The sequence below is a fragment of the Solanum verrucosum genome, unplaced genomic scaffold (assembly GCF_900185275.1).
Source record: "Solanum verrucosum unplaced genomic scaffold, falcon-dt-bn FXZP01000060.1, whole genome shotgun sequence".
NCBI classification, from domain to species: domain Eukaryota; kingdom Viridiplantae; phylum Streptophyta; class Magnoliopsida; order Solanales; family Solanaceae; genus Solanum; species Solanum verrucosum.
The window spans coordinates 2,712,705-2,728,503 of NW_026020129.1; the positions used below are offsets into that span (position 1 = coordinate 2,712,705).

The 15,799-nt window shown below is 31.8% G+C and overlaps 1 protein-coding gene across 2 annotated transcripts in view; it reads left to right on the plus strand.

Moving 5' to 3' along the window:
• Positions 1 to 4,140, plus strand: part of LOC125826823 (long-chain-alcohol oxidase FAO4A-like) — a 143,860-nt gene extending 139,720 nt beyond the window's left edge. For both annotated transcript variants that reach the window (XM_049506166.1, XM_049506165.1), the window contains one exon: positions 2,276 to 4,140. In XM_049506166.1, the coding sequence (XP_049362123.1) occupies positions 2,276 to 4,093 (1,818 nt within the window). In that variant the 3' untranslated portion in view covers positions 4,094 to 4,140. The remainder of the gene's footprint in view (positions 1 to 2,275) is intronic.
• Positions 4,141 to 15,799: the final 11,659 nt, after the last annotated feature.

A 15,799-nucleotide genomic window follows, 5' to 3' on the forward strand; every position in this document is an offset into this window, starting at 1 on the left:
AAAAATAAAAAGATAAATATTTAATTAATGAATTAAGAATATATAGCGATATAAAGTATTTGAAATTTTTTTTTTTTTTAATTAACCAAATAATAACAAACATATACATTTGAAAGAGAGTATTATTGTAGCTGACCTGGGACAATAGTAGAAAAAGTTTAGTTATTTTAAATGAACAAAATTAGTTTAATAACTTCATTGCAAAAAGAATTCTTTAACCTATATCATCATTTGAGAAACTAAGTTCTACTTTAGTTTTTTTTATTATGTATGTTTCTTATATTTAAAAAATTTGATCACATTATAATTTATCTGAAAGCATATATCGTATATTTTTTTGATTTGATGTAAATATATGTCACCTAATATAATATTGAATTTATGTCTACATAATACTAGTGGGCAAACATATTGGAAGCATTGACCAAAATAAGCTATTTTAAAAACCAATTCACCAAACTAATACGCTTTTTAAATTTTTTACAAAAGTAGTATAAACGTACTTCATGGTAACGTTTTAGGTTATTTTTATTTTAAAAATTCAACTGACAAAAACTGACGGAACTGACGACGTTAAATGAATAAACGTTACTGTAAGTAACGTTTTAGGTGTAAAACGTTACTCCCAATAACGTTTATTGAGAATCCAATCACGTCAACCCTGCAAATGCAGAATCAAATCCTGCAAATTTAAAACGTTACTATGAGTAACGTTTTACACCTAAAACGTCACTCACAGTAACATTTTACACCTAAAACGTTACTATGAGTAACGTTTACTAAGAATCCAATCACGGGTCTTCAACTCCTGCAAATTTAGAATAAGTCAAGTTTATCATATTATGTTAAGTTCTTACTATAGCTTTAAAATTATTTTTCTAATTTATTAATATTATTTTAAAAATCTCTTAATAATATGATACACTTGACTTATTACCTAATAAAGTTTTGTGAATATTATTTTAACAATGGGCAACACAAGTAAAAGTTTTGTTGAATATTGTTGGAATATGCAAAACATTCCTTACAGCAACATTTATTTTACAATCACATGTGGTCAGTTGGAAGACTTTAACAGAGTGTCGTAACTGACAGTCACGTTTTTGAGGTAAAACGTTACTATGAGTAACGTTTTATAGCTAAATTTGCAGGAGTCAAAGGATTCTTACACCTAAAACCTTACTGTGAGTAACGTTTTAAACCTAAAACGTTACTCATAGTAACGTTTTATAGCTAAATTTGCAGGATTTGATTCTGCATTTGCAGGGTTGACATGATTGGATTTTCAATAAACGTTATTGTGAGTAACGTTTTACACGTAAAACGTTACTCACAGTAACGTTTATTCATTTAACGTCGTCAGTTCCGTCAGTTTTTGTCCGTTGAATTTTTAAAATAAAAATAACCTAAAACGTTACCATGAAGTACGTTTATACTACTTTTGTAAAAAATTTAAAAAGTGTATTAGTTTGGTGAATTGGTTTTTTAAATAGCTTATTTTGGTCAAAACTTCAACATATTGGGCCCTTACATTTACAAACAAATAGAAGTCGTAGCTCATTAATGTAGCACACTTGACACAGTACATTTCAATTGGAAATTTATTCCAAAGAAGTTCATGATATGATATTTTTTTAAAAGAAAATGTAGAGTGCAAAGATATTATTTGAACTTTGTTGTAAAATAAAACCCCATAAAGTCACAATATTTGTTTTTAAATTTCATTCTAGAGGAATAATAATGTCACATTACATTTGATGAATAAAGTTATGTTAAAGCTTAAATATTAGCACGTCTTTAGTAATATGAAGTTGTGTCATATTCTAAAAGGTGATTAGACATGACATGTCGCAACCGAGGACATGACTCTAGAAAGGAAGGAGTGGATGTCGCGTATTAGGGTAGAATGTTAGTTGTGGTAGAGTGTTGTCTTGCCTTGCAAAGGTGTAGGCTTGTTAGTGTCTGTTGTGTACTAGTTGTAATTCTTGTCTAGGTTGTTTATTGTGTTTCTATTATTATTACACTAATTTGTTGTTGTTATTGTTTTCTTCTTATTGTACTTGTATTTGATGCACTTCGGAAACAAGCTCTCTACCTCCATGAGGTAGGGGTAAGGTCTGCGTATACTCTACCCTTCCTAGACCCCAATTAGTGAGATTTCACTGGATATGTTATTGTCGTAAAAGCTCATTTTAAAAAAATGATTAATGTAATGTATATTTCCTTCATCTTTGTTCTTTCTTGAAAGTGAAACTGTTAATTTCTTTTGATTTAGGTGAATGATGAAAGACAGAATTCATCATGGAAAGCACTTGGCTACTCTGGACCTGATCCAGATTTCAAGAAGCAAAAACAAGAAAACATGAACTCTAATGAAAAGGATGATCAACCATTTGGACCACTTTATGAAGGAATCATAAGTCTAAAAAATTCACAGAAAATAATATTCCATAGGCTGCAAGAACTAGGATTTTCTGTATCAAAACCGCATAATTTCAAGAATGCGAGGAGAAGTACAGGGTGCCCTGCATTCATAATTGAATGTGATGCTGTGGTGGTTGGTTCAGGTTCTGGTGGTGGAGTTATAGCTGGTATTCTTGCAATTGCTGGACACAAAGTGCTTGTCCTAGAAAAAGGAAGCTATCGTGCAAGAACTAATCTTTCACTTCTTGAAGGAACTTCAATGGATCAAATGTACCTTGGAAGTGGACTACTAGTAACTCAGGACATGGATATTATGCTACTTGCTGGATCCACAGTTGGTGGTGGCTCGACGATAAATTGGTCAGCTTCGATTCAAACTCCACAACATGTACTAAAAGAATGGTCTGAAAGCTACAATCTTAAATTGTTTGAAAGTGAACTCTACAAGGAGGCTATGAAGATTGTGTGTGAAAAAATGGGAGTTCAGTCTGAAATTGAAGATGAAGGGTTCCAAAACATGATTTTGAGAAAAGGGTGTCAAGAATTAGGATATCCAGTGGAAACAATCCCTACAAACGCACCCTCGGATCATTATTGTGGATGGTGCAGCATGGGTTGCAAAGATGGGAAGAAAAAAGGCACAGCTGAGACATGGTTAGTCGATTTGGTGAAATCAGGTAATGGTGCAATACTTCCTGAGTGTGAAGCATTGGAAGTGATCCATGAAGAAAAGAATGACAATTCAGGAAAACATAAAGCCATTGGAGTTACTTTTGCATTTCAAAATATTGAAGGGATGAGAGAAATTTGTATGGTGAAATCAAAAGTCACAATAGTAGCTTGTGGTGCTCTTAGCACTCCTTCATTGCTCAAGAAGAGTGGCTTAAAGAATCCAAATATTGGCAGAAACTTACACCTCCATCCAGTCGTCATCGCTTGGGGATACTTTCCAGATTCACCATCAACATCTAATGAAATATGGCCAAAAGCAGAGAAGAAAAGTTATGAAGGAGGGATAATGACAGCCATGTCTAAAGTCGTGGCAAATTTCGAAGGATCAGGATATGGTGCAGTCATACAGACACCAGGATTGCACCCTGGAATGTTTTCAGCACTAATGCCATGGGTTTCAGGCCTAGATATGAAGATGAGGATGAGAAAATATTCAAGAACAGCGTATATTTTCGCGTTGGCAAGGGACAAGGGATCAGGGGAAACACTTTCACCATATTCAGTAAGTTACAAGTTGGATCAAACTGATGAAGAAAATCTAAAAGCAGGCCTAGAGAAGACATTACGAATCTTGGCAGCTGCTGGTGCAGAAGAGATTGGAACTCAACAAGAAAAAGGGAGGAGTTTGAAGGTGAACGAAGCAAGTTCGAAGGAGTTTGAGAGGTTTGTGAAAGAAGAAAGTTCAATAGAAATTGGAAAACATTCAGTTCCTATATGTTCAGCACATCAAATGGGAAGTTGTAGAATGGGAGTTGATCCAAAAACTTCAGTGGTTAATTCTACAGGAGAAACATGGGAAGTAGAAGGTTTATTTCTTGGTGATTCAAGTGTGTGTCCAACTGCTATTGGAGTAAATCCAATGGTCACAATTCAGGCCATTTCTTATTGCACTGCACAATCTGTGCTCCAACTTCTCAAGAATCAAAAGTTGGGGTGAAAATATTGTTTATGTTTATTTAAGTTTGTGTAATATCTCTACCTTCATAAGAACTTATGAGTAGATGTTGAATTCCCTTCGCCTAGTTCAACATCATGAACCATTGTAAGTCGAGAAATCTTTCTCTAAAAATAATATTTTTCAGAACATTCTTTCTGTTACCCCTTTGTCTAATTCTTTTTCTATTATGATAACTGTAATGAAAAATCTACCTTTTAAGTTCTTGAACATAATTTCTAGTATCATGATTTAAAACATAATAAGCCATGAAAATAAATTTTAAAAATTCTGGGTAAAAAACTAAGAATATGAGAATTCATGATTAGCTAAACATTTATAAACTTTCATAGATAATGCCTGCTTGCTCGATTTAATCGAAACACTCATTAATTTTTCCAATACATTTCTACAAATACCTTAGAGGCATGTTAATTGTGAGAAAAGAACTTTAGTAAAGACGTATCGTTACTCACCTCAATATCTTCTCCCAAGAAAACATATGCTTCAACAATCGTTTAAATACTTGAAATCTACATCGACTTTAATCACACGACATTGTTATGAATGGGCCTCGACCAGTATTGGCAAAGCAGCCGAACACCGGATTAAGTGGCTATGTGTGGGATCCGGATTGATAAATAGAGACTTGTGAGAGCAAAATAGGTGTATGCGTATTATGATCATGCTTAGGCAAAGTCTGTATCTCTCATCCTGCTTTCTCTAAGTTTGGTTCCTCGTCTCCTTCTTCAGTCGATCCTAATTCTTACTTTCAATATTTCTGTATTTCTGTTTGGGCTTTTGCCTTTTGAGTTGTTGCATTTAGTTGATGGAATTGTAATTGATCTTTAGCCTAATTAATATAGTTGAGAAATGAGTTGGAGTTATTGTTGGATTTGAGTTCATTACAGACATCGACAACAACGATTGTTTTCGAGAACTGAATCTTAATTATTCAGATCTTAATCATAAAGTCTATTTGTTATTTTTATTTTACAATCACTTAATGAGTTTGATTAAGATCTATAACAAAGTTTTTATTTCATTAAGACGTATATTTTAATTTTTTTATAAATTTGACAGTTTACCGCTACTCTATCCACTTTCACCCACCACCCATAACCACCATTTTGGTGATAACTATCATCACCGTCAATTACTACCACCTACCATCCACAACTATCATTATCAGCCCAACCACAACCACCACCAGTGTCAATCACCAAAATTAATAGTCATCATCATTAGCCATTATTTATAACTATTATTAAATTCACCATCGATAATTATCACCGTTGTCATTATTATATATTGTTAATTACAATCATCATTCACTACCGTCATTAGGTATCAATATCATTCCACTACTAATTATATCTTGTCACCACCAACAGCTACGGTTAATCACTATGTCAACAATTATACAATAAGGTACTGCCCATAACCACCATCATCGATAAACACACAATCACCATCGTTAGTTATCACCATCACCAATTGTCAAATGAAAATTTTAAAATGTCTATTAATTTAGTATTTTATATTTATTATTTTAAACAAGGACATATTTCCTCAATTTCAAATATTGTAAAGACATATGTAGATCTTTTTGGTAAAATAATTAATGTATGTACCGAACTAATCTATATGACAATATTTCAATTATGCCAACTTGAAAGAAAGAGGTTTTTGTAGCCAATCTAATGATATTTGATAGATAACGAATACAACGAACATAAGCCAATCGAATGCTATCGTGTTTCTTGTTTAGTCCATTCAAAATTAATTCCATTTTTCTTATTTAATTAAAACCCACTCCTTCAAGTACAAATTTAGAAATGCTTGGCTTGTGTCATTAAATAACATTAATTAAAACAATGTAGTATTAGGTTCGTATTCCGGTATCACAGAAAAAAATGTTAAATTTGTGACACTTTCCTCTAACCAATTGGACTCCCTTACTTCTATTTGTGACACTTTTTTACCTTCAATTCATGACACTAATTCCTATGATCATCATCAATTCATCATCATCAAGAAGACAATAATATTGATGATGATTCTTTCATTAACGGGAAAATACATAAAAATCCTCTTGAACTTGGTCAAATAACTTATTTTAATACTTAAACTATACGGGCGTTTAAATACCCCTTAACATCTTTGAAGTGATTTTTTTTCCACCCTGAGACTATAGCACCACTCTCACCTGCCACATCATAGCCACGTAAGCGCCACATCATAACCATGTAGGCACCATGTCATTAATTTTTATTTCTTTTTTACTTATTCACTATTTTTTCTTAAAGACTTTTGAAAATTATTTATATCAATTGATTAATTTATAAATGCATACCCCACACCTCTCTTTCTTCTTCCTTGTTGTTCACCATTATTTCGACCTTCCATACTTTCTTTTCTTCTTCTTCACTATTCAACAATTTTTAAGTCACTTTAAAGAAGAAAATTCACTAATATTCACATTATCTTCTTTGAACCCTCCCAACGAATTATCCACTTGGAGAATGGATTTTTTGAAAACCAATATTTTCTTGACAACTCAAATAAGAAATGAAGATTGCATAAGAAAGTTAGTCCAAAAAAATATAAATTTTATGAGAAATGTTTGAATGGATCTAGAAATCAAAATGGGTCACTCAAAATTTAAGAAAGTTTACATTTGCCAAAATCGACACCAATAATATAGAGTGAAATTGACGTCAATAAAATGACATTGGTATTGAATTTTACGGATTAGTAAAAGACTAGTGAAATGAAAATAGTGAATAGAGGTGGGGATGAAGATGGAGGAGGAGATGTTTCAATGGAGAAAGATGTGTATCGAGGAAGACAACAAAATGAAAAGAAAAAAAAATTAAAGAAATTAAAAAGGGGACCCACTAATTTCATTTACCTCTTAATAAGAAAAAATACATATTTTAAAGATTTAATATATATAAAAAAAAAACTATTTAAATAATTTGTTATATATAGGCCAATAAAAAAAGGCCATGTGTAGGGCTTTAAAAATTCAGCTTTTTTTTTTCTCTGTTTTCATGCAATTTCAGGAGAGTCTGCCACATCATCCCTTAGGGGGTGTTTTAATCACTTCAAAAATGTTTAGGGGGGGGGGGGGGTATTTAAACATCCGTGTAGTTTAAGTAGTACTAAAGTAAGTTTTCGTGCCAAGTTCAGAGTTTTTTTTTATGTATTTTCCCTTCATTAACTTCCTCCAAACTTCAACATCTATGAATGGAACTCCTCAACATGTAAGTATACATAAGGTCTTTTTTTCGTATGTATAGTACTACGTGACTAACCCTTTAGTGAAAATTCTATCTCCAGAACTGACTAAGAGTATTAATCATCTCATCCACAATTTTAATTTATTATTTATTTTTCAGATGGCATGGATGATAAGTAATAGATTGCAACATCCAAGGCTGAACTTGTGTAAATTAGCACTATGGCTATTATCAACAAGGATTGGAACATTTATACTTTGTGGTAAAACAAGCTAGTCAACCAAATTTCCATACTTACATAAATTTTCTAACATTTCACCAAAGAAAAGAGAAGAAATTGTTAAATCATGGGCAACAAGTTGTTTCAAACTCCTAAGGATTCTCTATTTTGCCATGAAAGTACTGGTTCTCCTAGTATTCTTCACTCAAGTACTATATTTTTAATTAATATAAATGTTAGTTGATTAAAATCTATATCATTCATCTTGAAATAAAACATGTATCTCTCATGATGTAGTCTTTTATTTTTGGCGCAATACATAAATATGTCATTTAACTAATTGGCCAGCTCATTTCACATTTATGTCTTTCAAATTTGAGTGTGCACAAGTAGACACTTAACGAGATGTTGCTTTGCGATATCAGATTCATCTGAATTCAATACTTTTAACTAGATATAGTAACTATGTTTTCTAAAGTAGGTAATTTTTTCTTGTTTCTCTGTGTTGTTCATGTGCTACTTTGTTCATATACTATATCCAATATAGGATGCAACTACAAAGATATTGTCTGAACTATGTTGTAAATAAAACCTTGTTATAAAATTAAGCTCATAACAATATATATACATAAAGATAAGAAGAAGAACATATGATAAAAGAAACAACATAAGATAACTTTCTTCTTTCAAGTGTCTCTACAATATGAGTTTCAGAACATTCTATCTGTTACCCCTTGTGTCTAATTCTTTTTCTAATATGATAATGTAAGAATTATTATTTATTTACTATTAATTATTTCTTACTTATGGCCTAAGTTTACTTGGAATCAAAGTAATACCATAAATAATATTTAATAAGGAATAGATCTCGTCCGTACATCGGTTACTTGATGGACATACTAGATTAAGTCATAACCTCTATAAATTGGTCCTCCCTCCACCCATTAGGGTTACCACATATTCTACACATTAATTCTATCGCTGACGGTTGTGGTAACATAAAGTTAGGGCAAGGAGGTAGAAATCAATTTACGACTAACGCTTCCGCTTCTCCTTGTGATGATGTCTTCCGCATCAGGTATGTGTCTTTAACATTCTCTATGTAAGATTATCATGTTCAAGATCCTGAAAGTATTCAATCTTACATGTGGTATCAGAGCCTGGATTGTTTGAACTGATAATCTTAATGAATATGTTAACTAGTGACAATATAATGGTAAAAGCTAAAATTCGAGATTGGCAATATAATGATAAAAGCTAAATCGAGATTGGAAAATCTTATTGGCAATAAAAGAAGTCGCCCAAACAGATATGTCATCAATGTAAGGGACTTTATACAATTGCTCAAAATTTTCACTTATTTACAATATGAATTTAATTATTGCCAATAATACCGCTCTGCAATGCACCAGATCAACTTAATTAAGTGTTAAAGTTTAATTTTGTCCAATTAATTATATTCAAACTTATTGTTGAATTCTTTTGTAGTAGCGTAATTTTGTGCTTGACTATTTAAGGTGTTTGGACTCTTATGTTAATAAAGTATTGTTAGCAAAATTTAATTTGCACAAACTCTAAAAAATCTTAATCCTCCCATAATGTAATAATTATGTTTTGCTTTTAAATTAGGCAATAAATTAAAGTGGTCGTTATGATATTTAATAAATAATATGTGTATAGTTTGTTAGTCACCAAAGTGACCAAACTAGAAAAATTAATGTCTACACATATAATATTTGTGATCACTTGGCATATGTGGATTAGTACAATTCATTATTTATTGGCATATTCAATATTCCAAGAGAGATTGGGTCTGGTTGTTCAACCTGGTGCATGTATTATGTTTCTATAGTTTGTTGGTCATCAAAGTGGCCAAACTAAAATGTATAAAATTATTCACATGCACAAAATTTATGATATTATGTGTGCTTTGCATTTATATAGTTTGTTAGTCACTAAAGTGGCCAAACTAGAGAAATTAACGTCTAAACATATCATGTTTATGATCACTTGATGCATGTATTATGTTTCTATAGTTTGTTAGTCACCAAAGTGGCCAAACTAAAAATGTATAAAATTATTCACATGCACAAAAGTTTATGATATTATGTGTGCATTTGTATTTATATAGTTTGTTAGTCACCAAAGCGGCCAAACTAGTATGGTTAAGAAAAATGTGCATTCATAAAATTGTCATTTATCTATGAAAGTTAATGAAATGCCTATATTGAAAATAAATAGATAAATTGACTTTCACTATTGCTAGAACTTAAGAATTTACCCAAAGGTGAATTAATCATTCTACGAATAGTGAACATTATAAGGTAAATTAATATTTTCAATCAAACATATATTGTATATCCAAAGATGTTGTATATGTTTGGTTAAACATATTTAATTGCCTAATAAAGATTTAAAAATGGCATTTAAATTATGATAGTGTGTCGTAGTATCTACCCAAAGGAGAATTACGATGTACTTTTATCATTTTACTGAATTCACATTATTTTTTATTTGTGAGCATGTAAATCTATTTGCAGTTATTCCTCTTCATTCACATGTTTTATCTGTTACTGTGTTCAATGGATTGAAATTCTCTGAATGACATGAATAAGTCCAGTTCCACTTAGGTGTGATGGATCTTGACTTGGCTCTACTGAATGACAAACCTACTACCATTACTGATAAGAGCAGTGAGGATGAGAAGTCTTTTCATAAATCATGGGAGCGCTCTAACAGATTGAGCCTTATGTTTATGTGAATGACTGTTGCTAACAAAATTAAGAGTACTATTCCACAAACAGAAAGTGCCAGGAAATACCTGAAGTTTGAGAAATAACGTTTTGTTCTGCTGATAAGTCTCTCGCTGGTACACTAATGGCTAAAATCACGACCATGAAGTTTGATGGGTCGCGTAGTATGCAAAATCATATCATTGAGGTTGCAACAAGACTTCAGACCTTGGGGATGAAAATGGATGACACCTTCTTGGTTCAGTTTACTCTGAACTCATTGCCTCTTGAGTATGGACCATTCCAAAATAACTATAACACTATTAAGGATAAGTGTGATGTTAGTGAATTGTCCAGTATGCTTACTCAAGAGGAGTCAAGGCTTAAGAAACAAGGAGGTCATTCCATTAACCTCATGGATCAAGGAGCTGGTAAAGGACTTAAAGTGAAGGCCAACACGTTTAAGAAAAAGAAAGCACCTGCTAAAGTTCCACAGGATGCTCATAAGGAACTCAAGGTCGATGTGTGTCGTTTTTTGTTAAAAGGGAAAGACATTTTCACTAAATGAAAGTTCTACTTATTTGTGGCATAAACGTTTGGGTCATATATCCAAAGAAAGATTAAAAAGATTAGTAAGGAATGAGATTCTTTCGAATCTGAATTTTTTTAATCTCAATATATGTTTGGATTGCATTAAAGGAAAGCAAACCAAGCATACCGAGAAAGGTGCCACAAAGAGCACTCAGCTTCTTGAAATTATACACATTGATATTTGCGGACCCTTTGATGTTCCATATTTTGGTGGAGAAAAATATTTTATCACCTTTATCGATGATTTTTTATGTTATGAATTTATCTATTTGTTGAAAGAAAAATCTCAAGCAGAGGACGCTCTCAAAGTGTATGTTAAAGAGGTTAAAAGACAATTAGATAAGAAAGTGAAAATCATTCGGTCAGATAGAGTTGGTGAATATTATGGAAAGTATAACGAATCAAAATAATGTTCGGGTCCATTTGCAAAATTCCTTGAGAATGGTGAAGTTTGTGGGAGTGTTGAACGACTAAGTGTGGAAATTAATGAGGTACGGGTAAATATCTCATTGCCCATGAATGTACCTACTTCCACACCAATAACAAATGTTGTTCCTCTTGTTGAAGAACATTTTAACAATGTTGAACAACATTTGGATGAAACACTTCAAGAAGGAACTAACTCACAAGTATCTGATGCAAATGAACCACAAACAGTGCCATTAAGAAAATCTCAAAGAGAAAGAAAATCAACCATTTCAAATGATTATGTGATTTATTTGCAAGAGTCAGATTTTGACATTGGAATTAATAAAGATCCGATTTTATTTTCACAAGCCATATAAATTACTGAGTCTAATAAATGAATTGATGCCATGAATGAAGAGTTAAAATCCATGGAATACAACAAAGTCTGGGATCTTGTTCAATTACCAGAAAGTTCTAAATGAATCGGGTGTAGATGGGTCTTCAAGACCAAACACGATTGTAATGGTAATATTGAACGATATAAAGCCAGACTTGTTGCAAAGGGATACACTAAAAAAAAATGAGGCATTGATTATAAAGAGACCTTTTCACCGGTCTGAAAGAAAGACTCATTAAGAATTATTTTGGCTTTGATAGCTCATTATGATTTAGAGTTACAACAAATAGATGTGAAAACTGTCTTTCTTAATGGAGACCTCGAGGAGTTTGTTTATATGGACCAATCAGAGGGTTTAAAAATTAAAGGAAAATATCAAATGGTGTGTAAACTAAAGAAGTCAATATATGGACTCAAACAAGCCTCACGATAATGGTATATAAAATTTAATGATACCATATCATCTTTTGGATTTAAGGATATTACTGTTGATCAATGTATCTATCAAAAGATCAGTGGGAGTAAGTTTATATTTTTAGTCCTGTATGTTGATGACATTTTACTTGGTGCTAATGATTTAGGCATATTGCGTGAGACGAAAGACTTTCTCTCTATGAACTTTGAAATGAAAGATATGGGTGAGACATCCTTGTGATATGGATAGAAATATTCTATGATAGATCACAAGAATTATAGGTACTGTCTCAAAAGGCTATATCGAAAGAGTTCTAGAGAGATTTAACATGAACAATTGTTCAGCAAGAATAGTTCCTATTCAAAAAATGGGATAAATTTAATCTCATGCAATGCCCAAAGAATGATGTAGAACGAAAAGAAATGAAATCAATTCCTTCATCTTCTATGTTGGAAGTTTGTATGTTCAAACTTGCAACAAGACTGGATATTAGTTTTGCGGTCGGAATGCTAGAAAGATATCAAAGTAATCCTGGAATTGATCACTAAAAAGAAAACTGCAAAGAAAGTTTGTGGCATGTTATGAAGCCACAATTCATGCATTATGGCTGCGGAACTTCATTTCAGGACTTGGGGTTGTCGACACCATTACCAAGCCGCTGAAAATTTATTAAGATAATGCTGCAGCAGTATTCTTCTCCAAGAACGATAAGTACTCCAAATGTGTTAAACATATGGAATTAAAGTACTTTACTGTTAAGGAAGAAGTTCAGAAACAAAGAGTGTTACTTGAGAGTATTAGAACTGATCTCATGATTGCAGATCCGTTAACGAAAGGCTTACAACCAAAGACATTTAAAGAACATGTTCAAAGAATGGGTCTTGGTTGTACTTATGATTGATGCACTTATGATATTTTTACACTCTGAGCTCAAATTATGTGTTTCTGATATACATTAATGAATTTTTTTGTTTCTCATAATGGTGTACACATTATTGTTTGAGATATCACAAGATAAGTCTCTATGAGACATTATTGTGGACCATAAAATGTTATATGTTTTTATAGCTTATGAACCTAGTATGATAAGTTGCTAATGCAGTAGTATATGGAAGGAAGTATGTAGCTTAAAATTTATGTACAACCGTCATAACTCGCATTAGTAGTTTGTTATATTGTGGTATTTATGATGGACATTATAGAAGAGATTTATTAGACATGCAACTAATGTTTATTAAATATTAATGTTATATGGTCATTGGGCCAAGTGGGAGAATGTAAGAATTATTATTTATTTACTATTAATTATTTCTTACTTATGGCCCAAGTTTACTTGGAATCAAAGTAATACCATAAATAATATTTAATAAGGAATAGATCTCGTCCGTACATTGGTTATTTGATGGACGTACCAGATTAAGTCATAACCTCTATAAATTGGTCATCCCTCCACCCATTAGGGTTACCACATATTCTACACATTAATTCCATCGCTGACGGTTGTGGTAACATAAAGTTAGGGCAAGGAGGTAGAAACCAATTTACGACTAACGCTTCCGCTTCTCCTTGTGATGATGTCTTCCGCATCAGGTATGTGCCTCTAACATTCTCTACGTAAGATTATCATGTTAAAGATCCTAAAAGTATTTAATCTTACAGATAACTGTAATGAAAAATCTACCTTTTAATTAGTTCTTGAACATAATTTCTAGTATCATGATTTAAAACATAATAAGCCATGAGAATAAATTTTAAAAATTCTGGGTAAAAAACTAAGAATATGAGAATTCATGATTAGCTAAACATTTATAAACTTTCATAGATAATGCCTGCTTGCTCGATTTAATCGAAACACTCATTAATTGTTCCAATACATTTCTACAAATACCTTAGAGGCATGTTAATTGTGAGAAAAGAACTTTAGTAAAGACGTATCGAAACTCACCTCAATATATATCTTCTCCCAAGAAAACATATGCTTCAACAATCGTTTAAATACTTGAAATCTACATCGACTTTAATCACATGACATCAACAACAACAGTTGTTTTCGAGATACACTTAATGAGTTTGATTAAGATCTATAACAAAGTTTTTATATCATTAAGATGTATAATAAATATGACAGTTTACCGCTACTCTATTTACTTTCACCCACCATCATAACCATCATTTTAGTTATAACTACCACCACCGTCAATTACTATCACCTACCATCCACGACTATCATCCTCAGCCCAACTACAACCACCACTAGTGTCAATCGCCAAAATTAATCGCCATCATCATTTACCATCGTCATTAGGTATCAATATCATTCCACTACTAATTATCAATTGTCACCACCAACTGCGGTTAGTCAATATGTCAATCACTACACAACAAGATACTGCTCTAACCACCATCATTGGTAACACACGATCACTATCGTTAGTTATCACCATCACCAATTGTAATGAAAATTTTAAATTTTTTATTAATCTAATATTACAATATATTAATTTAGTATTTTATATTTATTATTTTTAAACAAAGACGACTATTACACATTCAGATATTGAAAAAAAGTTATAATCAGTCTTAATTATTTAGTATTCAAATTTTAATGCAACAACTTAATATTCATATGTGTATTTAGATGCAGACCTCTAAATTTTAATACACATCTTAATCTTTCTTGAAATTCACTTATTTTTAATGAAAACAAATGAGGTCTTATGTTCAATTTTGCATACTAAATTAAGGACATACTTGGACGAGGTACGGAAGGTAAGAATATATATGAGCCAAACTATTAAAAGACATATTTTGCTCAATTTCAAATATCGTAAAGACATATATAAATCTTTTTTGTAAAATAATTTGTGTTACACGTAGTTAGGTCTGTACCAAACTAATCTATATGACATTATTTCAATTGTGACAACTTTGAAAGAAAGAAGTTTTTGTAGTCAACCTAATGATATTTGATAGATAACGAACACAACGAACATAAGCCAATCTAATGCTATCGTGTTTCTTGTTTAGTCCATTTAAATTAATTCCCCTTTTTCTTATTTAGTTAAAACCCACTCCTTCAAACACAAATTTAGAAATGTTTTGGCTTGTGTCATTAAATAACATTAATTAAAACAATGTGGTATTAGGTTCGTGTTTCGGTATTCTTACCCTTTTGTATATATTAATTTTTAATATTGAGTAAAATCGATAATCAGTTAATATTTTCTTAGACTCCAAACAAGAAAACTATCGAAATATCATAATTTTGGTGTTAAATGTGTCATCACATTATCCATCATTTAGAAAGACGTTTTTCCTCAAACGTGCCTAATATCTTCTATACAAGTCGGAATTCAATAAGATCAGTTCCTCTACGTCACAAATGACGAGATGGAACTAATGGTGTAACCAAAATAAAAAATTCATCCACATTTAAGCAAAATAATGCGTTGAAACGTCACATATAAACTCACCCACCCACTCACCCCCTCCTCAACATATAAACGTCACATTTGATTTGTTCGTTATCCCCTTGCCTATAAATACCACGTTAACTAAATGAACTTTGCAATATTCTCAAAAAAATAAAAATAAAAAGTTAGGAACATTGAGAGAAAAAAATGGATCAAAAAATCACAGGAAAAAATGTTAAGTTTGTGACACTTTCCTCCAACCAATTGGACTCTCTTACTTTTATTTGT